This window comes from Bos grunniens, chromosome 3 (genome assembly GCF_055505025.1).
Source record: "Bos grunniens cultivar Pamir isolate PY7600 chromosome 3, Bosgru_T2T1.0, whole genome shotgun sequence".
NCBI classification, from domain to species: Eukaryota; Metazoa; Chordata; class Mammalia; order Artiodactyla; family Bovidae; genus Bos; species Bos grunniens.
The window spans coordinates 3,649,922-3,674,903 of NC_141167.1; the positions used below are offsets into that span (position 1 = coordinate 3,649,922).

The following is a 24,982-nucleotide window of genomic DNA, read 5'->3' on the forward strand; positions in this document are numbered from 1 at the left end:
AGAGCAGGAGAGGTGTACATCTACAGATGGGCCTGGGGACTGGTGTGAGGAACAAAGGAAGTATCTGAAATATTAATAGCAAATACAGAGACATGCCATGGAGTCATGGAGAAATGAATAAATGCTTTATTTAGTTCATTCATTCCCAAAGCTTCACAACTCACCCTCCCACTGTCAAAATAAGTCACATATGACACAGTCCCCACCACCTCCCCACCCAAGAGAGCACTGTAGGGACAGTGTCACCACAATGGAGAGTCATGTGTTTCAGACATTTTAGGGGCACTTTCTCTTCAGACTAAAACCCACTAAGTGAAACAGGCTCATCCCAGTTTAAACTTGTGCAGCACTATGAGTGCCTCCCTGGAGCACTGGGGCCCCCCGGAGCAGTGGAGAGAAGCCAGGTAGACTCCCATTTACAGATGCCCCTCTCTGCAAACTATGAGAAACTCTCCGGAGAGCCACTCCTCTACCTAAAGTGCATATACAAAGATGCCACGTGATCAATTCTTCTCTCCAATGAGATAAACAGTACATAGAATTAAGGCATTTGGGGGGAGTCAACGGGGAGTAAAGCATTCATTACAGTTACAGTAACCTACCAAAGATGCCCATCCCATTTCTGAAAGCTCCTAACCAGGCCCAAGTGTAGCAACAGCCATGGTCCCAGCTGCTGCAGACAAGCACGGTCACTATCAAAGAGAAAGGGAGGACCCAGGGCTGATGCCAGCGCTCCAGCAGCACGTGGGCTCCAGGGCATGTCACACCACACGTGCCCAACACCAGACAGAAATCACGGGGGCTGGGCAAACACTGCAGGGAGGCGCAGGGGTGCTGCCGGCTAAACCACAGCAGCAAACTGAGGTGCTAACACACGGGACAGCCACGCTCAGACACCACACGGACCTGGACACATGTACACGCACACATCACACAGTAGAGGTCTGAGATCCAAGCAATGTAAAAAAGAAAGGATCCTCATGCCCTCCAGACACTGAGCAACTATGAGTTAAGGCAACAGAAGCCACCTCCACCCTCACTCACGTCCGCATCCAACCGTCTCCCTACCATTTACGGCGTATGTTCCACAGACCACTGCACTTCAGAACCTGCATGTCCCTCCCGTGGAACTCTCCGAGGACAGGATCCCACTGACCATTCATGTGTGCATTTCAGTCATTCTATTCCACATCAAAGGAGTCAGGTTGGAGGGCGGGGAGCGTGAGAAGGAGAATGAGGCCTAAGTGAGCCAGGGAGAGATGTCAGGCGGCTGAATGAGACACTTCCAGGAGGGAAAGCCGAGCTGGCGGGGCACCCAGGCCCCTCAGGCCCGGCCGCTGAGTGCCTGGCAGGCGGCCCCAAGGGCAGGGGAAGAGCCTGAGCCCTGGCACCAGAAGGCCCACCCACCACCAGCGCCAAGCCTCGGGGTGCCTCAGGTGCCCAGGGTGAGCAGCAGCCGCACTGAGGAGCCATGCTAGCTTCCTGGGAGGGTCCTTCAGGGGTGGCCAGCAGCCCACCACCACAGGGATGGCGCTGTCTTCACAGACACAAGCACGCGCTCCTGACCCTCCCGGTGATCACAGGGCCTGTCCCCGGACTACCAGGCAGCGGAACCACGGGCTCTCCTTCAGCTACGGACAGGCCGCTGGAGACTCCAGGAGGAACTCCTCAGTCGTGAACACAGGCTATAGACAGACTGTGGGTCCCGACGCTGGTTCTCAGAGCCTGGCCAACTTAAAAAGAAGTTCTGGCATCTGATGAAGGGCAGCCAACATTTTATTCTGCAACCAGGTGCATTAAAAAAAACCAACAACGTTGCCCTCTATTATCACCTTCATTACATAAAAGGACATTTTATCACCCAAATTAGGAAGAACATAATCTCAGACTAAAAGACAACCCTCTAAATGGAGTAAACTTGACTTCCCATGTGATTTCACGCGCATCCTTGCCCTTCTGACCTGTGCAGGAGGCCTGTGTCACGGTCACCGTGACTCTCACTGTCCCCCGGGCACAAAGCCCAGCCGACCAGCAAGGCCACAGGTCGTCATCACCTCAAAGGCACATCCGCTGAGAAGAGGGACCACATGCACACAGACAGCGCTGACACGTCACCAGGACGGCTCAAGTGCCCAGTGCTTTCACAGACATTCTCCCGTGTGTCCTCACAAGAGCCCCACAGGAGAGGCATGGCCGGCCCGTAGCCGGGCCTGCTCAGGACCAGGCAGGAAGCAGCTCAGCACAGAGGAGCCTTCTTCTCCAAGGCGGACTTTCCCTGGCTGGGTCCAACCTTGCCTGCAGGCTCCTCTCTTACACTGCTCCATGAAGAAAGGGGGAAAATGATGGCACGTAGGCCTGATAACAGAAACATATTCAACATGAGCAAACTGTGTTGAAAAGAAATTGTCCTTTCTTTTTAAAACGTCCTGTTTAACAAGCACATGTTGACTAAAACTTATCAAACGTCAAAAGAGAACATCAAAACCAAGCATGACGACCTTGAACCCTTTCCTGGAACAAGGCAGGGCATAAATAAATAAATACATAAATACCAAAAATAACATGAAAGGGCACGGATACATATGACATTGATAGGTTTTGGAAATACATTCGGAACTCCCACCAGGACGCCAAAGTGGAACCCTCTCCGAGATCTCAGCGCTGCCCCACCTCCCTAGGTTCAGCCCCACTCGTCCACTGCAGCCAAGGCCCCAAGCACAGGACTCCTTCAGCCGAACGGCCCTCAGGCGCCCTAGCAAGTGAGCACACTCCTGAGACAGGCTGGGGGCCCCAGCTCCTGCCCATCGGTTTGTCGTGCCCCGCCCCATGGGCACAGTGCTCTGGGCCACAACCTCATCACCCATGTCCACGTTTCCTGGCTACATGGCAGTGGGCACCCCGGGGTTTGGAGACTGGGCTTTTATAAAGTGCTCTGTGGAGAGAGAGACTCCTTCCTAGTCTGTACCCTACCTATCCCTGCCAACAACAGAAAAAGGGAGCTTTAGTAACGTGAGGCTCAAAACAAGAAGAAATGGCCCTAAGTATATAGCTATGCTGTTTTCAGAGTCGTGTGTGGCACATATGGAATTTCAAGCTAGAGGCTGAACCTCAGTTGCTGGGGGTCTGAAAAAATTATCTAAAGGCTGGCTGGACACAGAAAGTCAACCTGCCTCTATAAAGGATGACTAGCTCTGAGCCCACCACACTCTGGGGCGCACGGTGCGGGGGCCCCCACTCCCTGGCTCAACCCCTCCCGAGTCCCAGTCCCTCCCTGGCCAGGTCTGGGCCAGGCCCAACAGTGAGGATCAACTCAGTCCAGTCCTCTAGAGAGACCCCAGAAAAATGGTTCCATCCCCCAGAAACAAGTCCTGCACTCACATCACCCTGCACAGCAGCCAGACAGCCACCGTGCCAGGCCAGCCGGGGGCCCCTGCCTCTCCTGCCTGGCAGCGCCCCCGATGCTGCTTTCCAGGTCTGTGAACAGTCACCTCCCACCCCAGGGAGGCTCTATCCCTAACAAACCCCTGCAGACAATGCCCAGCAGGGCAGGGCACACAGGGTCCTGCGAGCCTGCAGCACAGGCCCCAGGAAGGGAATCCAGGCCAAAGGGCAGCTGCAGGAGTGCAAAGTGAGGTGAGCGAGCTGCTCCTGAGACTCCTCTAGCCAGACTGAGAAGGGGATGTGCTGCCTTGCCAGGGACCCTCCCTCCAGTGGTTCCGCCCCCTCGCTGGCAGCTCCACCCCCTCCTGTGGCTCCGCCCCTCTCCAGCGGCTCCAGCTATCCTACAACCCTTCCCTATAGGAGGGAGAGCCCTCCCCCAACAGCTGCGATGGAAGCCACTGCCCGAGAGGGCCACCGGCACACTATCACTCTCCCAGACCAAATCTCAGCAGTGCTCGGATCTGGTGGCAAATATGCCATCTGCCACCCGCCCGCGGCCCCTCCTCTCTCAGGACGCCTCTCCTGCTGCAGGTGGGACCCCGAGCTCTGAATGCAACCCACCCAGCAGGTTCGCAGCCAAGAGCGGCAGCCTACAGCCCACTTTTGAGCCTCCGAGGCCGCGGCCTCAGCTTGCAACGAACTCCAGTGGCTGCATCTTCCCCTCTGAATCACCGAAGATTTCTCTCCCCTAAGACCTCATTCGTGTGCACATGGGCCTGCCTGGCTTCCAACACATGTCCACCCACGCCAGGAGACAGACTCAGAACTCCATCCTCAATCACGAAGACCATGACCAGACGCTGGTAGTCTAGTCAGTGAAGACACACAACAATGCTGATAATTAAATAAACCCTTATCATTTGTTCAACTCTTATAGAAAATCTAAACACAGATGTGAAATCTGTCCATTTCTAAACACTTTCCATGGATCCACACAATGGTTCTGAGGCCTCAACAACCAGATGTGATTTCCCTGCAAACAGTGGCACCTGGATACTTCAAAGAGGCAGCCACTGGCCCACCTGTGCCGGCATGACACACATCTGGCCACGCAGCCCTGACCACAGCCGAGCTGTCAGGTGATAACCCAGCTCAGTCCTCTCCCTCCCCCAGCCCCCAGCAGGCCACAGGAGACCTCTAACCTCACTGCTATCCCCCTGTTCAGTTCTAGGAGCAACTACCGAGACATCAGGTCCAAACAACTGAAGCACAATCAGCCAAACACCAGATGTTCTGTTCACAGGACACCACGGAACTGAAAGCTCTGAACCACCCAGAAGACGAGTCAAGTTTCCACTTCACAGTGCGTGCGTGGACTTGTTAGAACTGGCAGTGGATGCTGCTGGACGGTCCTTGGTCCGAATGGAGGCAGTGGGCCTCCTGAAATCAGTGGACTTCTGGAAGCTCCCAGAGTGAAATGGCAGAGAACTCGTGAGACCTGTTGGCATGATGCTAGGCACAGCTGGGCATGGGGCTAGGTGTCGAGCTCTGAGCATTACCTAAAGAGACTGTGAACACTGTAGGTACTAACCTTGAGATAGTAAAGCCAACCCAAGTGGCCAGGAAACCATCCTTGAATGAAGCCAATTGACACGACGCCCCCACCACATGGAGAGAACACTGAGGTGGCAAGGAAAGCGTGTGCATGTGTGTGTGCGTGTGTGTGTAAACATCACATGTTCAACCCAGGAGCTGGGAACACAAACTCACAAGTTCACAAACTGTGTCTCTGTACTCTACTTTTTACCAAAACTCCCTTTTTCATTTGACTGCAATCAAGCCATCAAGTTGAGAAGTGAACCCAGAAGCAGTCTGGAAGATGCCAGTCCTCTCTACTCAGGATATCAGCAGGCCTCCAGCCTCAGCCCCAACTTGCTCACATTTCGAGGCCCACTGCATTAATTTACAAACAGACTGAGGAAGCACAAAATAAAGTTGTGTAGGAGCCTCCCGGCTGATACTGATACTGACCCCAAAACTGTCCGATGCCCAAACACCTGAGATAGAGCACAGTCCAGGGGAACAAAGCCAGTCCTGCTTCACCTGCAGCCGGGTGGGACTCGGCAGCACAGGACGTGGTCACGGGGCGAGAGTCGGTGTCAACTTGCACTGCAGGTCACCGCCGCCTCTTCACTGCAATCAATGGCACTCCGGAATTCTACTCGTAAAGCAGAAACTTTTTTATGGGGTCTGGCAGAGGCAGCGAGGGGATCAGATGAAGGCGGTATTTGCCGAGCGCTCTTCTCACAGCCACGCGGCACAGATTCAGCAGGGACCTGGGGACACCTGGAACGGGTGGGAGGAAAGGAGAGACAGAGGAAGGGGGGGTTAATCCAGTTTCTCCCCTATCACCTCAGACCAGAGGCTGGTGGGGACGGCAGGCAGGACACACCAATGCTTGCTGCCAGCATCCCAATTTCAGAGGCAAGCTGGCTCTGGTGACAAAGGCCTGTTACCTGCTCCTTCATCTGCACAAGGAGCAGAGTCTTCACTATCCAAGCACCTGCTCACCTCTGCTGAGTTCCCTAGGCATAGAAACTAGAGCTGACCACTACGAGCCCTGATCCTTGCCCTGTCAGCCTCTGCTCTTGGTCTACCCCAGAAGCTCCAAAGGGGTTTGAGGGGAACAGACCAAACAACAGAGGAGGGTAGACTGATAATTTTACTGTGGGTGAAAAAAAGCCTCATTGTGTCTCTGCCTCGTGAAACAGGCATGAACACAGGCAGCCTAACAGTGTGGCTCCAGCTGACCAGTAACCAACTCTCAACAGGAGCAAGTTTTAATGATCGGTTTAGGGAAAACCAGTAACAAGAACACAACACAGAGATGTTCTCAAGAGGTAAGGGACTGGGGAAAGGTGGTCACTCAGATGCTCTCAAGACCCAGGCGGGAAAAAGGCCGGGTGTGGGCAGGTCAGAGGGAGCACCGAGGGTCAACTCCTGAGTCCTGGAGAATGATAACGAGACCAAGCCATGGATCAACCCCAAACTCCCTGTCCATCAACTTAATTCCGTGGCAAAGCCTTCTTCATAAATAAGCAAACCTCAGACTTAATTCTAGCAAAAATGAGGCTTAGTTCACAATCCAGAATGATGGTATTTGAGTGGAATTGAAGAAGGGGGAGTGAGGGCCCCAGAGGAGGAAGAGCTTGAAACCTATTGTAAAGCAAACACTTAAAAGCCATAAACGCAAAAGAATTTCAGATCACAAAGTAGAGCAAAGGAGTAAAGAGAACATAATCCCAGGAACTCTGAGAACGTTTATTTTTATAGATTCCTTGTTATTAACCCCTGGTGTCCAGGAATTTAAAAAGAAACTAATCTGGAAGACTGTTCTAAAAATTCCTAATCCTAACTGAAGGTTCTGACCAAGTGCTAATTAGGAAATTTTATTTTCATTGCTGCAACTTGGTTCATTCAACCGATTTAAAGAGACTGCCAGGCAAAGCTGAATTAAAGCCACTTACTTCTGGCTTCTTTAAAGACCTGCAGCGCCTCAGGGTCCACCTTCCTCCTGCCTCTCGACTCTGGGCCCAAGGACTCCCACTTGACCAGGTTCAGGTTGGCTCCGAACTCCACCAGCAGGCTGACGAAGGCCGCCTCGCAGCCGTGACGCAGGACGGCGTCCATGACACAGCCGGGCGAGCCCCTGTAGAAGCCCTGCGTGTTGACGGGGCCGTTGCAGTTGAAGTCCGGGTTCGCCCCCGCCTGCAGCAACAGCTTGAAGCACTGCAGGTTGTGGTAGGCGGCGCTGATGTACAGCGGGCAGACCACCAAGGAGGTGAGCCGCCGCGAGAAAGGGGGCTGGGCGTCAGGAGTCAGGTGGTGGTTGACATCGACGTCCGCCCCATACCTGCAGGGAGACACACGGACAGTCAGGCCAGCATGGTCAGCAGATCCTGACAGCGCCTGCGGGGACGGCCCGACGCCCCAAGCACCGGAGCGTCCCCTGCTCGCAGTGGACCCATGACTCCCAGCAGGCACCACGGGAGTTCAGAACCTTGGGATCCTCTCACACAAGAAAACTCATAAGGGAATTCTTTCAAACCTGTGAAGACCCAACAATCCTATGGCTATTTTAACTATTTCAAGCAAAGATAAAGAAGGAAAATCCCCAAATTCATCTTATGCAATTAACAACAGAATAAACCCCAAACCAAACAAAGGTCACACCATAAAGAAAAATTACCAGTGACCTGCACTTATGAGCATCAACTTACAACCTCCAATAAAACGTCAGCAAAGGTACTCCAAAACATTAAGAAAGCAACACATGATGACCTCATGGGGGTTATTTCAAGGGTGGTTCCTATATTAGAAACTCTATTAACATAATCCATCATATTCACAGAACTAAGGGGAAAAGCTGAGGATGTGACTGGTGATGGAAGCAAGGTCCAGTGCTGTAAAGAGCAATATTGCACAGGAACCTGGAATGTCAGGTCCATGAATCCAGGCAAATTAGAAGTGGTCAACAGGAGATGGCAAGAATGAACGTCGACATTTTAGGAATCAACAAACTAAAATGAACTGGAGTGGGTGAATTTAACTCAGATGACCATTATATCTACTGCTGTGGGCAAGAATCCCTTAGAAGAAATGGAGTAGCCATCATAGTCAACAAAGAGTCAGAATATGCAGTACTTGGATGCAATCTCAGAAACGACAGAATGATCTCTGTTCGTTTCCACGGCAAACCATTCAATATCACGGTAATCCAAGTCTATGCCCCAACCAGTAACGATGAAGAAGCTGAAGTTGAATGGTTCTATGAAGACCTACAAAACCTTCTAGAACACCCAAAAAAGATGTCCTTTTCATTATAGGGGACTGGAGCAAAAGCAGGAAGTCAAGAAACACCTGGAGTAACAGGCAAATTTGATCTTGGAGTACAAAATGAAGCAGGGCAAAGGCTAACAGAGTTTTGCCAAGAGAACACACTGGTCATAGCAAACACCCTCTTCCAACAACACAAGAGAAAACTCTACACATGGACATCACCCAGATGGTCAATACCGAAATCAGATTGGTTATATTCTTTGCGGCCAAAGATGGAGAAGCTCTATACAGTCAGCAAAAACAAGAACGGGAGCTGACTGTGGCTCAGATCATGAACTCCTTATTGCCAAATTCAGACTTAAATTGAAGAAAGTAGGGAAAACCACTAGACCATTCAGGTATGACCTAAATCAAATCCCTTACGATTATACAGTGGAAGTGACAAATAGATTTCAGGGACTAGATCTGATAGACAGAGTGCCTGATGAACTACAGATGGCAGTTCATGACACTGTACAACAGACAGGGAGCAAGATCATCCCCAAGAAAAAGAAATGCAAAAAAGCAAAATGGCCATCTGAGGAGGCCTTACAAATAGCTGTGAAAAGAAGAGAAGTGAAAAGCAAAGAAGAAAAGGAAAGATATATCCATGTGAATGCAGAGTTCCAAAGAACAGCAAGGAGAGAGAAGAAAGCCTTCCTCAGTGATCAGTGCAAATAGAGGAAAACAACAGAATGGGAAAAGACTAGAGATCTCTTCAAGAAAATTAGAGATACCAAGGGAACATTTCATGCAAAGATGGGCTCAATAAAGGACAGAAATGGTACAGACCTAATAGAAGCAGAAGATACTAAGAAGAGATGGAAAGAATACACAGAAGAACTATACAAAAAAGATCTTCATGACCCAGATAATCACGATGCTGTGATCACTCACCTAGAGCCAGACATCTTAGAATGTGAAGTCAAGTGGGCCTTAGGAAGCGTCACTATGAACAAAGCTAGTGGACATGGAGGTGATGGAATTCTAGTTGAGCTATTTCAAATCTTAAAAGATGATGCTGTGAAAGTGCTGCACTCAATATGCCAGCAAATTTGGAAAACTTAGCAGTGGCCACAGAACTGAAAAAGGTCAGTTTTCATTCCAATACCAAAGAAAGGCAATGCCGAAGAATGCTCAAACTATTACACAATTGCACTCATCTCACACGCTAGTAAAGTACTGCTCAAAATTCTCCAAGCCAGGCTTCAACAATACATGAACTGTGAACTTCCAGATGTTCAAGCTGGATTTAGAAAAGGCAGAGGAACCAGAGATCAAACTGCCAACATCCTCTGGATCATTGAAAAAGCAAGAGAGTTCCAGAAAAACATCCATTTCTGCCTTATTGACTATGCCAAAGCCTTTGACTGTGTTCAGTTCAGTTCAGTCACTCAGTCGTGTCCGACTCTCTGCAACCCCATGGACTGCAGCATGCCAGGCCTCCCTGTCCATCACTAACTCACAGAGTTCACCCAAACCCATATCCATCGAGTCGGTGATGCCATCCAACCATCTCATCCTCTTTTCCTCCTGCCCTCAATCTTTCCCAGCATCAGGGTCTTTTCAAATGAGTCAGCTCTTCGCATCAGGTGGCCAAAGTATTGGAGTTTCAGCTTCAGCATCAGTCCTTTCAATGAATATTCAGGACTGATCTCCTTTAGGATGGACTGGTTGGATCTCCTTGCTGTCCAAGGGACTCTCAAGAGTATTCTCCAACACCACAGTTCAAAAGCATCAATTCTTCGGTGCTCAGCTTTCTTTATAGTCCAACTCTCACATCCATACATGACCACTGGAAAAACCATAGCCTTGATTAGACGGACCTTTGTTAGCAAAGTAATGTCTCTGCTTTTTAATATGCTGTCTAGGTTGGTCATAACTTTCCTTCCAAGGAGTAAGCGTCCTTTAATTTCATGGCCGCAATCACCAACTGCAGTGATTTTGACTGTGTAGATCACAATAAACTGTGGAAAATTCTTCAAGAGATGGGAATACCAGACCACCTGACCTGCCTCTTGAGAAATCTGTATGCAGGTCAGGAAGCAACAGTTAGAACTGGACATGGAACAACAGACTGGTTCCAAATAGGGGAGGGAGTATGTCAAGGCTGTATAGTTACCCTGCTTATTAACTTATATGCAGAGTACATCATGAGAAACACTGGGCTGGAAGAAGCACAAGCTGAAATCAAGATTGCCAGGAGAAATATCAATCACCTCAGATATGCAGATGACACTACCCTTATGGCAGAAAGCAAAGAAGAACTAAAAAGCCTCTTGATGAAAGTGAAAGAGGAGAGTGAAAAAGTTGGCTTAAAGCTCAACATTCAGAAAACTAAGATCATGGCATTTGGTCCCATCACTTCATGGCAAACAGGTGGGGAAACAGTGGCAGACTTTGTTTTTTGGGGCTCCAAAAACCACTGCAGGTAGTGACTGCAGCCATGAAATTAAAAGATGCTTACTCCTTGGAAGGAAAGTTATGACCAACCTAGATAGCATATTAAAAAGCAGAGACATTACTTTGCAAACAAAGGTCTGTCTTGTCAAGGATATAATTTTTCTAGTGGTCATGTATGGATGTGAGAGTTGGACTATAAAGAAAGCTGAGCGCCGAAGAATTGATGCTTTTGAACTGTAGTGTTGGAGAAAACTCTTGAGAGTCCCTTGGACAGCAAGGAGATCCAATCAGTCCATCCTAAAGGAGATCAGTCCTGAATATTCATTGAAAGGACTGACGCTGAAGCTGAAACTACAATACTTCAGCCACCTGATGCGAACAACTGACTCATTGGAAAAGACCCTGATGCTGAGAAAGACTGAAGGCGGGAGGAGAAGGGGATGACCGAGGATGAGATGGCTGGATGGCATCACCGACTCAGTGGACATGAGTTTGAGTAAAGTCCGGGAGCTGGTGATGAACAGGGAGGCGTGGCGTGCTGCAGTCCATGGGGTTTCAAAGGTCGGACACAACTGAGAGACTGAACTGAACGGAAAAAGCCACAATTCTCTCTCAAACGCAAAAGAGGCATATGACAAAATTCAACACTTCAGTTCAGTTCAGTCACTCAGTCGTGTCCGACCTTTGAAACCCCATGGACTGCAGCACGCCAGGCCTCCCTGTTCATCACTGGAAAAACCATAGCCTTGACTAGATGGACCTTTGTTGGCAAAGTAATGTCTCTGCTTTTCAATATGCTATCTAGGTTGGTCATAACTTTCCTTCCAAGGACTAAGCGTCTTTTAATTTCATGGCTGCAGTCACCATCTGCAGTGATTTTGGAGCCCAAAAAAATAAAGTCTGACACTGTTTCCACTGTTTCCCCATCTATTTCCCGTGAAGTGATGAGACCAGATGCCATGATCTTCGTTTTCTGAATGTTGAGCTTTAAGCCAACTTTTTCACTCTCCACTTTCACTTTCATCAAAAGGCTTTAGAGATTCAACACTTAGACATGTTCAAAAACACTTGATAAAATAGAACATGAAGAATATTTCCTTAACATGATGAAAAACATTTCTTCATCCCAGAAGTCAGCATCTCACCTAACGGGCAAACATGAGCAGCAGCTCAGCCAGGAGCAAGACACACCATCCCACTTTCTGGCCACTGTTTCTAAAGGCGTGTTTTTCTTTTAAAGTATTAGTGCAATTAGACAGAGAAAGCAATTAGCTGATTAAAACTGGAAAAGAAGAGGTAATTTTTCCTATTTACAGAGGACATGACTATGTCTGGAAAGCCCTAGATAATTAATGAAAACACAATTAAGAAGCAATGAAGTAGCAGGTTTTACACCAATAGCCTTTACATATACAAACAAAAACAAGTCACAAGATAAAGTGACAAATACTTCATTTCTAATGGCAAAATAAACATTAAAGTGAGACAGCTAAGCATAAACTTAGCAGTAAACGTCCAAAGTGTGCATGAGGAAAACTGTATTTTATAATTAGAAAAAAAACTTTTTTTGAAAGTCACAAAAGCAGACACAAGCAAGAAAGACATACCAAGTCTTGGATAAGAACACCCAACACCATTAAGATTTCACTAAGCATATTAATATAAATGAAAATACTCTTCCTAGACCTAAATAGGTTGATTATAAATATAAATACATAAAATTAACATCCCTGAAGCTAAATGAGTCGATTATAAAGTTCATTTGGAAGATCAAACAGGATAAGATATAAAAACAAAGTTTTTTAATATGAAAATTAAAGAAAACCTTTTTCATGCCAAAAAAACAGCAACAGTAAGTGAAAAATTGGATAAAAGGTAACGAACAGTTAACATCCTTACTCTAAAAAGATGTTCTGAAAGGAGATCAACAGCCCTACAGGCACATGAGCCAGAGACACAGGAAAGGATGGTTAGCCTCGCTCATAACAGAAACGCAAAGTAAAACTACTCAGAGACAGCACTTCTTGCCTATTGGACTGCAGAAGATCCAAAAGCTTACTGACCAGGCTTTAAAGAAAAAGGAAGTCTTATCCATTTCTGGGGTCATACAAAATGGAGCAATCCCTGCAGAGGGAAATGTGTAAAATCTGCAAAACTCCGAACAGCCGTATACACAGGCAGTTCATTAAAACAGCACCCACAGCAGCCGGAGGCAGGTGACAACCACAGGTTCATCAGGAGGGACTGAGTGATCGGTGGCCAACCCAAGGTGGCCCATCCGACAAGGGAAAAGGGGCAGGGCAGGTGCTGCTCTGGAACAGCCTCCAGGCCACTGGCGAGTGCGGAATGCAGGACGAGGAGCAGGCAGTACACTGCCGTCCACCCTGCTAATAAGGCTCCACGGCAAACATGCATACGACACACATCTCGACATGTAGGCGTGTGTGCTTAGTGTTCAGCGTGCAAGGATAAACCACAAAACTTCTTCAGTGGTTCTCTACAGCGCAGGGGTGAAGCAGGTGAGGACAGGAGCTAGACTTCTTTCAATACGCTTTGTTTACAGATTTGACTTTGGAACCATGTAAATCCACAATGTAAAAAAGTAAACAGCAATCCCTAAAACTGAAAGCAAACACCTTAACCCACTGTGGGTCCAGCTGGTGTCTGTCCGTCCTGCCCACCAAGCTGGCTCTTCTTTCAGGCCCACGGAACATCGAGAGCAGCCAGACTGTTCTGAGCACCAGATTCGCCTGCAAGGCCTACAGCTTCGAGCAGCCCCAGAGGGGGGAGCACTCTCCCAGCCCTGAACTAACCTTTACAGCTGTCCAGGAACCCCCCTCCCGACTCTCATAGGCAGCCTGGATGTGAGGATGAACACAACACCGGCAGATACAGGAGCCACCTGACCTGGAAGCCTCATTCTCCAACAGAGCCTTCAGGATGCCCTCGAGGCACCTGCCCTTGTCACTGCGCTCAGAGACACCCAAACACAGGGCTTTCTATCAGGCGTGTAAAGTTCCCCAGGCCGAGCGCAAACGACCTGCTGGTCATTTCACTCTAAACAGACGCCACTGACCACAGCAGGGAGGGTGGCCTGGCTCAGAGTGCCGCAGTCCAGGCCTCGTCAGGACGGTGCCCGCTAAGGATGCTGCCTGCTGAGGGAGGTGAGGAGCCCCGCGTGGGAGGGGCAGGAGCACAGGAAGCTGGTTACACCGAGGAATAAGAAGCACATCAGAGGTAAGGGGAGGGGCTTCCACGGCGGCCCAGTGGTTAAGACTGCTTCCACTGCAGGGGGTGCAGGTTCGATCCCTGGTTGGGGATGCCACGATGTGCAGCCAGAGAAGGAAAGAAAAAAAAGTAAGGGGAACCAGGTCTTTCAATGTCGAAATCATACATTTGGAAAGGGAGAAGAGCAGGATGACACGGGGCAGCTCAGAGCAGTCCCAGAGGTGGGAGCACTCTCCCCAGCCCTGAACTAACCTTCACAGCTGTCCAGGTGCTGAACTGTACTAAGGCCTCGGGCTGTACTCTTTAACCACGGGTGTATAATAGACACAGGAATGTAGATGGAAACGTGTCCAGTAAGAGCGCCTGCAAACAGCAACACCCGACAAGCAATAAGCACTCCCAGTGTCCAGATCTTGGCTTTTCAACATCATTCTCCTTGGAGAAATGACAAAGCCCAGGGCTGAATCAGGCAAAGTACGTTTGAGCCCAGAATAACTCTAACTCCACAAGAAACCATGAGTCAAACATACATAAATGGATTAAAAATTTGATGAGGAATAAGATATATACATGGTTGCAAAGTACCTATCCACGAAAATATTTATTAATCACAGAGGGAAAAAGAGGAGCTTCACAACATAGAAAGCTGGCAGACACCGCCCTGGTCAAAGAGCGAAAGGGAACATCAGCGGTACTGGGACCAATGAAACCACGCACAGCTTGATCAGATGCACCGAGAACAGAGCCTGGCTTCTGAGAGAGTCCGCCCTGCCCTGGAGCTAACACTGGAAGGCAGCACTGTGCACGGCCCCCCACTGCCCTCCCAGCCCCCAGACGCCTCAAGGACGCTGTCAGCAGAGTCTGTCTCATACGAGGGCAAGAGGGATGACGATGGGGTCCACCGTTCAGGGGTCCAGGGTAGAGAGAAGAGCAGCATTGTCAGGGCTTGGTAAACACGCAGGCCAACACTCACAGCTGGCAATCCTGTCTCATCACCCGTCTCTTCCCCAGAACAGACACCGTGGTGTCTCAGCAGCACGGAGCTGAGGAAGACAACGGTGGCACGCGGACCCAGGGGCTCAAAGGACACCCCGCTTCCCCTCTGATGCCATGGAGCACCATCAGCCACTACAGATGCACATGTCACCTGTTCTACAAACTGTCCTAGGAACAACCTTCTGACACACAAACCAAACCAGGCAGAAACTGCTATTTCATTTCATACAACCAATTAAGAGACCCAGATTTCAAGCACTGAAATCTGTTTCCTCCTTATTCTTAGGAAGATGTTTTCCAGAATGTTTGTCATTTTGGGCAACACGACAATCTGGTATTAGCTGAGCTGTGGGAAAGACAGCCTTCATCCGCTCATAAAAACGTACTGGCTGGGAGCCAGTTAATTTTAATCCTGAGTATTTTCCAAAATTCCCGTACTGCTTTTAATATCGCTGGCCAGGAACCATGGAACAACTGCATAAATCAACATAACTTTTGCACACACAGAAATACCACTCCTTACCTTTATAAAACAAAACACCAAGGGCAATGAGAAGTAACAAAACGGAGGCTACTTGCAGAGGGACATCAGACCACAATAGTGACAGAGAGTGCCCTGCCCGTGAGGGACAGGGACACAGGGAAGGCAGGAGTTGAGTTTGGACTACATGTAGGTTGTGTTATTTGTTCAGTAACTTAACTCCATTCTTCAGAAGTCAATTATCGGGTCGTTTAGAACATAGGAAACTTTACAATAGTATATGCTCTTGGTACCTCACCGCACAAGTGACATCCTGCGCTCCAGCGGGAAACAGAATGTCTGAGTGACGCTGTATCAAGAAAGGCATCTGGGCATGTATCTCAGAGTCAAGCCTGCGGCTAGTTCAAAGCAGCAGTGCATCATGAACTGACTGAAGTGCCCAGCGGGATGTGTGGAACCAGGACGAAATTTCACGGACGATCCTCTGCCTGTGCTCAGTCATCAGTTGTGTCTGACTCTTTGCGGCCTGTATGCAGCCCGCCAGGCTCCTCTGCCCATGGGATTTCCCAGGCAGGAATAATGGAGGGGGGTGCCATTTCCTCCTCCAGGAGATCTACCTGACCCAGGGATCAAACTCACATCTCCTGCATTGGCAGGCGGGTTCTTTATCACTGAAAGTGAAAGTCATTCAGTCATGTCCGACTCTTTGCAACCCCATGGACTATACAGTCCACAGAATTCTCCAGGCCAGAATACTGGAGTGGGTAGCCTTTCCCTTCTCCAGGGGATCTTCCCAAACGAGGGATCGAACCCAGGTCTCCCGCATTGCAGGCAGATTCTCTCCCAGCTGAGCCACAAGGGAAGCCCAAGAATACTGGGGTGGGTAGCCTATCCCTTCTCCAGCGGATGTTCCCGACCCAGGAATCAAACTGGGGTCTCCTGAATTGCAGGCAGACTCTTCACCAGCTGAGCTACCAGGGAAGCCCTGGATTGACCCTACTGGATCCATTTCCAAATTAATGACTTACATTCTCCAAGATGCAAAGATATGGTACTGAAATGCCTTAGATTCTTGGGCTAGAAATCCTTAAAAAGAAGGGGGGTGGAAAGCATTGCATTCCTTTATCCCTCTAACCTAACAACCATGTCACCCTCATTTATCTTTCCAAAAGCCAATTCCAGAGCCATGTGATACATAAAACCTTCTGATATAATAAATATATTTCCAACACCTAATTTAAAAACCATGTCTGCACTGGGTCAGATGCCCTCAGAACCGCCCACTGTGACCTGTAACAATGCTGTAGTCCTCCGCAGTCCTTCCTGACACAGACAACCGGCTAAATAAACTCCACTCAGTCCAACCACAGAACAAACTGCCTCCAGAGCAAGGGAGGGGAGAGACAGCATCAGTGGTAGAAGTAACTCACTGGAGCACAGGACTGAAGATGCAATCTCGATCAAACTGATTAAATGACAATCATTAGTGCAATTAAAGTAAGACCATAAACCGTCTAAAACAACAGAAAGGGAAAGCAAAGAAAACACAAATCATGGAACACAGACATTGTATAGTTAAGACAGAAAGATAATAGAAACAAACCTAAAATCAGCTACAGCAATAATGTTAAATGTACTCAGAAACAAAGAATCCCAGACAGTCAAATAGTAACAGTGAGCACACAAAGACACAAAGAGTTACTTAAACCACTAAGATTCAAACTACAAGTGACAGAATGTTACCTAAATGAACCCTCAATGAAACCAATGGTTTCCTCTTGCTCTCATACAGGGCATCATCCACAGGCAAGAATTTTTATGAGCCCAATTAGCATCAACGTACAGTAAGCAAAATTATGAGAAATACAAGGGAAAACTGACAAATCACAACAGTAATTAGATACTAACAGACCTCTGAATCTGGGGCAGATCCAACGGTTAAAAATGTAAAAAACAGAGAGAAGGAGTCTGAATAGCATTAACTGAAGTTACCACCTTGTCCTATGAAACTACAACACCTGTGATTTGTACTTTGTTACAAGGATCCACAACAAAGCAACCTGATTTTAAAAAATAATTTTTTAAAAAAAGAATCAACATGGACATTATATGGTCTGTATTATCTGGGCACAATACAATAAAATTAAAAGTTCACAGAGGTTTTTATTAAACTGTTAAGAGCCTCAAAACCTATAAAAACAAAGAGGAAATCAACTTCACTTATGCCTATTTTAAAAGTTTAGCAAAAACAAAGCTCTAGGCAAAAGTAAGTTAATAACCTTAAAAGTTTACATTGTTAATCAAGAAAACAATGAATAAGCATGCAACTCAAAAAGTTAGAAAAAAAGTAAAGGAAAATCAAGGAAAAGAGGGAAAAAGATAGACAAAAATAGAAATTAACCACTAAGAAAATAAGAGAACTGATAAAGCTAAGAAGCAACTCTTTAAAAAGACAAAACGGACAAATCCTGTCACAAGCCTACTTTGAGATGGGGAGAAAATAAGGAATTAGAAGGTGGCTGCAGACACGGGCCCCTCAGTGGCCGCTGCGGCGGCGGGGCGCAACCCAAGCACTGACCTGATGAGGGCCTTCAGGATGTCCGCCCGGCCCACGCGCGAGGCGTGGTAGACGGGCGTGCTGCGGTGGTGCCGGCTTCCGTTGGGGTCGGCGCCGGCCTCCAGGAGGATCTGGGCGCTCTCCAGGTGCCCGTTCACCACAGCCACGTACAGGGCCGTCTGTCCCTTCACGTCCACCAGGTCCACCTCGGCCCCCTTGCGGATCAGGAAGTCCACGCAGTTCCCGTGGCCCGCGGTGGCGGCGATGCGCAGGGGCGTGCAGGGGAGCCAGCCGCAGCACCACACAGACTTCTCGTTGATGCGGCTGAGAGAGAGCACAGGGAGCCAGGCTGGGAGGTGCAGGACACGCCGGCAGGGAGCAGGGGGCAGCCCTCGCGTTAAGAACGCCTCCAGGGGCTCGGCTGCAGGAGACACTTTCACACACTCCCCCTGCCAGGCCCACGCGTGCCGCAGGAGCCCCAGCCCACAGACCAGGAAACCTGAGGCACAGCTAGACAGCACCGGCGCCAAGAGCGCCACAGCAGAGGCACACCGGCCAGGCTCAGCCCGCACGGAAAGTGGCACTCAAACCGAGAGCCCCGTCAAGGAACGCCACGGCCGTGCAGTACACAGACCTACCACGTCACCAGCCGAGGCGCACGTCACCTCACGCTCCTGGCTCTGAACAAAGCCCAAGGATCCAGATCACCGAAGCAGTGACCCAGAAACACGCAGCGGGCCAGGGCTCCTCCTTCAGCTGTGAACTCGCTTCCACTGGCCAAGGAGACCAAGGAATGCTCCAAGCACTCATCACCAAAGAAATATATCCCAACAGAAAAATACCATCAAAACACTGGAGATTTGTGGATCCCAAGTATTAGAAGAAACAAAAACAGTACTTGAAAAAGCAGTATGAAACTACCTGGTCTAACACCTAGCTTAACTCTCCTTTGTTCTATTGTTACATCTGCAGTACCACAAAAGTTTAATACTTTCTTCTGACTTGAGTCATTGATATTAGATACTCATGTGCAGTCCATCTATTCGCTCTGTATGATGAGCCTTTCTGGACATTTGAGACTATTTTTAATAAAATATCTGTTCTAATGAAATGATGCTAAGACATTAGAAGGGAAGGAGAAAACCTATTTCTGTATTGTTAGAAATCCTTCTCTTGGGAACTGTCCACAAAAAAGGGGATACAAATTTCAGGATCAATATGCAGGCATTTCTCCCATCAACTCACTGCCAGCCTAGGCCCAGAGGGGAAACAGACACACAGAAAAAGCCTGGAGTTTCCAGCTGCAGATGAGTTTCAAACCTATCTGAGACTCCAATCTCAGACACATAGACAGCCAGCAGAGTCTCTGTGCTCCCCCGGGTGTCTCAAGGAGGGAGACGTGATAGCAAGACTCTGATGCTACTGATCACGGGAGGTGGCAAGGCAACAGGCAGGGCGCTATCGACAAAAGGAGCCAGAAGGTAGGCATCCAGATCTCCCTGGGTGACGAGACAGCGGGCCAGAGGCTGAGCCCTGCGCCCTGCAGGCCGACGCCTGAGGGCCTGAAAAGCCAGGGCAGAGCACGTCAGGGGTCCTGCCAGGTGCGGTCCATCAGGAAGGCTGGACACACGGGGGACCCGATGCAACACTTCAAGGAGGAGACTTTTTGTACCCGACTTAGGGTAAAAACCAGATGAGGCTCGCAAAGGAGCAGGGCCGCTGCTGAAGAGATAACGAGGCTGGCATCAGGGGTAACCTCAGGGAAGCTGACACCCGGACAGCACCAGACGGTCACTGACGGAGCTGGACCTGAACTCAGGTCTCCACGCCCTGCCTCTCTGGCTACCGCCCACAAGCCTGATGGTGCTTCCCTCAGTCCCCTCGCTCCCCGCCCTCTGGAGTTGGAAAGTATCAGGGGCTCCCGGGCTCTGGGCAGCACCTCAGCAGCACTCACCTCCGGTAGCTCTCTTCCTGCAGCAGGCTCCGCAGGGTCTGCAGGTCCCCCACGTAGGCAGCGTCGTGCAGCCTCGTGTCCTCGCAGTGCTCCAGCGGGTGGTCACAGAACTGCTCCCTCAGCCACTCCTTCAGATTAGGACCTGCACTGAAGAGAGGGGCGCCTGTCAGCTCCGGGAGGCCCAGCAGGGGCGCCGCCCACCAAGGACAGGGTTAACCCTTCAGTCGTGTCCCACTCTTGGCGACCCCATGGACTGTAGCCCGCCAGGCTCCTCTGTCCATAGAACGCTCCAGGCAAGAGTACTGGAGTGGGTTGCCATTCCCTTCTCCAGGGGATTTTTCCGACCCAGGGATCGAACCCACGTCTCAGCACTGTAGGCGGTTTCTTTACTGCCTGAGCCACCAGGGCAGCCCTTCCCACCGAGAGAGTGCTCTCCAACTTTCAACAATAGTACATCATTCCCCTGCCTCCAGAAACTTCCAGAGCCAGAGAAACATAGAAAATCTCCTTGAATAAAGCTAGCATGTGCCCAACATCAAACCAGGCAAGAATATAACGTTTAAAACTTTTGGCGGGGTGAGGCATCAAAATCCAAACCTACTTAAGAACAGAGAAGATCCTAAATAATATATTAGCAAAGCAAAATTTGAAATATACATCAAAAAAAGTCATCACAGGACTTCCCTGGTGGTCCAGTGCTTAAGACTCCAAACTTCCACCGAAGGGGGCCTGGGTTCCACCCCTAGGCAGGGAACTAAGATCCCACATGCCTCAGTGTGGCCAAAAAATAAAAAATAAGTCAACACAAAATTACTCTAATTTATTCCAAAAATGTCAGTATTGGGGGAAAAAACATATAATCCTCTCCTACGTTACAAATAGATGCTTGAATTTAGCAAAATTCAGTACCAAAAAAAAATACTGCTCCTTATAACACGAATGACTCTGCCATGCTGATCTAGGCAACAGCCTCGCCACACAGGAGTCCCCGTGACTGACACACATTTTGGTACCTCAGATGGGTGCACTTTACTGAATATAAGCTGCACCTCAGTAAAAAGGAAAAAAGTTTAAAATACAATGATATAAATAGAAAGCCAGACCTATATAATGAAGACTATAAAACTGAGAAACAATAAAGGCTGGAATGGATGGTACAAACCACACAGTGTACGGGATGAGAGTCAGGGCTAGGGAAATTTTAAATGATACCAAATAAATTAAGGGATTTAACAAATCTCTCTGGGGCCTTTACATGAGATATGACCAAAATATTCTAAAGGTTTATTTGGAAATAAAAATAAGAAACACTTTCGGCTTATTCAGTATGTATGAGAAGACATCTACCCTACTAGACAATAGAAATTCTCTCATTAGAATCAAAAGATAAATAAAACAATCAATTGCCCAGAAAAGAGCTTAACGTAAATAACATAATATGTCAGAGTGAGTGAAGTCGCTCAGTCGTGTCCGACCCTTTGCAACTCCATGGACTGTAGCCTACTAGGCTCCTCTGTCCATGGGATTTTCCAGGCAATAGTACTGGAGTGGATTGCCATTTCCTTCTCCAAGGGATCTTCCCAACCCAGGGATCGAACCCGGGTCTCCCACGTTGTAGACAGACGCTTTACCGTCTGAGCCACCAGGGAAGTCAGAAAGGGGCATCAAAGTTAAGTGAGGAATGGGAAGAGTAGTTGCTATAAATGGGATGCTCGTGTCTCCCAAAATGTTCTGCCAAATGATATGCTAGGAGTCCTAACACCCAGGTGATTATTAAGAGGTAGGTAGGACCTTAGTGGTTAATTAGGTCACGAGGACGAAGCTGTCATGAATAGGATTAGCACCTTTATAAAAGAGACCCTGGAGAGTTCCATGGCCCTCTGCCACGTGAGGACACGGCAAGAAGATGGCCATCTATGAACCAGGAAGCCCTCACTGGACACGAAATATGCCAGTACCTTGGTCCTGGACTTACCAGCCACCAGAGCTGTGAAAAATAAATTTCTGTTGTTTATAAGCCATCCAGTCTACTCTGCTATCACATCCTGAATGGACTAGACCCCAAATACTATTCACTCTTCAACAATGCTTGTTTGATCTGCAGGGGTCCACTTATATGTGGATATTTTCAGCAGTAAATACCACAACACTGCACTGTGGTTGGTGCCTGGTGGAATCCCCAGATGTCCGGGAACCTCACATGCAGAGGATCCCCAAGTTGTCCCAACGGTGAACTGTAGTCAACAAATTTTGTACGATGACATACCTACAGCTGACCCTTGAATAGCATGGTCTGAACTACGTGGGTCCATTCGCACACAGATTTTTTTCACTAAAAACACACTACACTACACAGTCCACGGCTGGCTGATCCTTGGATGCGGAACCTCAAATATGGAGGGTCAGCTGTAAAGTCAAAGAAGGATTTCTGACTGTGGCGGAGCTCTGGTAACCCTCTGGGTTCTCAAAGGGCAACTGTGATTGAGCTCCTCACCTCAACGTGGAAGCTTAAACATCTCCAGATAATTAAGAGTTCTATAAACTTAATTACATAGACAGGAGGCAGAAGGAAAGAGCATGAACTCAGACTGCTTCACCAAGTCCCCACAGTGCCAGGCGGCCTAGCCTGTGACCCTGCCACAGGTGGGCTCTCCAATCCTGAAGCTGCTTTTCATATCCAAATCAGATGTTTTGCCTACCTACTGTGTACAGGACTGGGCCATAGTACACTCCAGGATTTGACAGTTCATTAGCAGAGGTTAGACACAAAGGCCCCAGGTCATTGAGCAGAGCAGGGAGGGTCACTCAAGCACCCGCCATGACCAGGCCTCAGCAGATCAAGGCATCGAGAAGCCCGTGGGCCCCCAGGCCAATCCTCCTCCAGAAGTTATTCTCCACTGAGTTACCCACAGAGTGGAAAAGTTCAAAGCAGGAATAAGATTCAGAAGGTCTAAGGAAACTGACACACTTCTGCGAAGTTCTCCTCCAAGCCTGCCCTTGTTGGCCTCTTCCAACCTACCACCCACGAGCTCCAGATTCAAGGTAACTTTGTTTGCATTTTTCTGATCAGCTTCTCCAACAACCATACACCACTTAAGCATCAAACTTGACCCCTCTACTCCCAGGCCAGCAACACAGTAAACGCTAAAACAGCACCGCCTGGATATTAGGGTGCCTGTGTGCAGGGCAGAGTCAGTCTGCCTTCCTTCCCCCAGACCACCCTCCACACCGGGAAGCAGCTGGCAACCCTCCTCATCCTACTGGACTCCTCTCAGTCCTTCCCTCACTCTCACAGGAAATGATGTCCAGGACCCTAAGGTCTGGCTGTACCTGGGGCTAGTCGATACCAACCAAAGCCTGGGATGGAAGGGGCTTTGTTTGTGTTTTTGTTCACTGGGGTATCAGTTCCTCAATCAACTGTTCATTGGATGAATGAATGGAGGGAAGGATGAAAAGCACTACTTGCACCTGTCTCCAAATCAACATTATATCTTAAATTCTGGCACATTTAGGAGTAAGAGTAAAACAATTCTTAGTTTATTACTACCTAACTAACTCTGGAGGGGTATCTCATTGGACGTGCGTGTACCGTCCGCAGCACACAGAAGCACCTAGTACCCAGGGCAAACTCAAACAGGCACGGAGGGGAACCGCCACCCACCCACCCCAGCCCACAGATTGAGAGGAAGCCGCTCCCGACCGCGAGCAAATGCACTCCCCCTGCAGATTCACACCTGCACAGCAGAAGATTTCAAGGTGGTGACCCCCCAGTCCCGTGGCTATTCTGGGCAGTGGGCGGGAGCCTTTCTAGCCCGCTAAAGTCTGTCAGGGCTGCCTCCCCGGCGGGGGGCCAGGGCCCCTGCAGCGGACCTGCTGTGTCACTGACAGCTCGCTGGAGGTGGCGTTATCGCGGTCCCTTGCCCGTGCTAGAGCTGGGGTGGGGGCAACAGAAATAAGGGCTGACCCCCGCGGCTTTCCACACCTCTGGTGCGCTCAGAACTGGAGAATGACCTACGTCCTCGACGGTTGGGGGCGGGGGGTGTCGCCTCCAACCCCCCAGGCCAGCGGGCTGACAGTGACCACGCAAGCTCCACAGGAGAGGAAGCCGAGCACCCGGGCCCCGGCGAGCCGCGCTGACCGACCCCGGCGGCTCCGTGAGGCCCTGCCGGTCACGAGCCGACGCGGCTTGGGCGCGACTGCCTCGGCCCCCGCCGCCCCCGCCGCCCCCGCCGCCCGGCGGCCGCGCGCGCACGTTACCTGCGGGCGCCGGCCCGGCCCGCCCGCCGCCCTCCGCCATGGGCTTCGGCCTCCAGCCCGTCCGCAGCCGCCTCCCCCCGCGCGGCCCGCTTCAGAGACCCCGCCGGCCGGAACCACTTCCGGAGCCACAGCGCGCGCGACCGCTTCCGGCGCCGCGGGCAGTGGCCGTGCCGAGGACGCGGCTTCCGGCGGGCGCGCGCCTCCCTCAAGGGCTTTTGGGGCCTCGCGCTCCCGCTACGCTCGCGACGTGAGGCCCAACGGGCGCGGGCTGCCGCGGACGAGCTCTGGGGAGTGGGGGTGGGGCGGGGGGCGGGGCGGGCTGTCGGAGGCGCGCCCCGTCGGGCACCGCCTAGGCTGTGTTTGTCCACAGGAGGAGCGGAGGAGTCTGGGAAAATATCCCGCCTGGGGGCGGGGCCTAATTTGCATATCATAAGTACTCGGGTTAGTCGGGCCCGCCCCCGCCCCCACTGGGAGGGCGTGGTCTTCTGCCTGGAGAATGTGGGAGGGACCAAGGAAGGGTCTAGCTCCGGGTTCGAATCCCAGGGGAGCCAATCTGATGGGGCAGTGCGCTGGGGTTGCTTCAGTCATGTCGGACTCTGCGACCCCATGGACTGTAGCCCTCCAGGCTCCTCTGTCCATGGGATTCTCAAGGCAAGAATACTGGAGTGGGTTGCCAGGCCCTCCTCCAGGGCATCTTCCCGACCCAGGGATCAAACCCACGTGTCAGGTCTCCTGCATTGGCAGGAGGGTTCTTTACCACTAGCCACCCGGAAAGCCTAATTCCTTCCTTGAAGTCAAGGATCCTATCTATCAAAGTATAGCCTAGTGCCTGACACAAAGCGCTTAT

The 24,982-nt window shown here is 49.9% G+C and overlaps 1 protein-coding gene across 2 annotated transcripts; it reads right to left on the reverse strand.

Annotated features, from left to right (window-relative positions):
- Window positions 1–103: 103 nt before the first annotated feature.
- Window positions 104–24,566, reverse strand: ASB1 (ankyrin repeat and SOCS box containing 1). 2 transcript variants are annotated; one of them, XM_086394189.1, is made up of 5 exons: window positions 24,136–24,566; window positions 19,879–20,025; window positions 17,946–18,248; window positions 6,909–7,294; window positions 104–5,727 (listed from the first exon to the last, which is right to left on the reverse strand). In XM_086394189.1, the coding sequence occupies exons 1-5, from the start codon at window positions 24,564–24,566 to the stop codon at window positions 5,600–5,602; spliced, it is 1,395 nt and encodes a 464-aa protein (XP_086250315.1). In that variant the 3' UTR covers window positions 104–5,599. The 2 variants fall into 2 exon arrangements, with proteins under 2 accessions (XP_086250315.1, XP_086250316.1); XM_086394190.1 differs by having other exon boundaries at window positions 19,879–20,020; window positions 24,136–24,428.
- Window positions 24,567–24,982: the final 416 nt, after the last annotated feature.

Bases quoted from the DNA above. Each gene is read 5' to 3' on its own strand.
- ASB1 (XM_086394189.1), bottom strand. From the start codon at position 24,566: ATGATATGCAAATTAGGCCCCGCCCCCAGGCGGGATATTTTCCCAGAC. The intron at 7,295-17,945 runs GTCAGTGCTTGG...GTCTCCCTGCAG, and splicing joins ATCCTGAAGGCCCTCATCAG to GTATGGGGCGGACGTCGATG. The intron at 5,728-6,908 runs GTAAGTGGCTTT...CACCCGTTCCAG, and splicing joins GGTCTTTAAAGAAGCCAGAA to GTGTCCCCAGGTCCCTGCTG.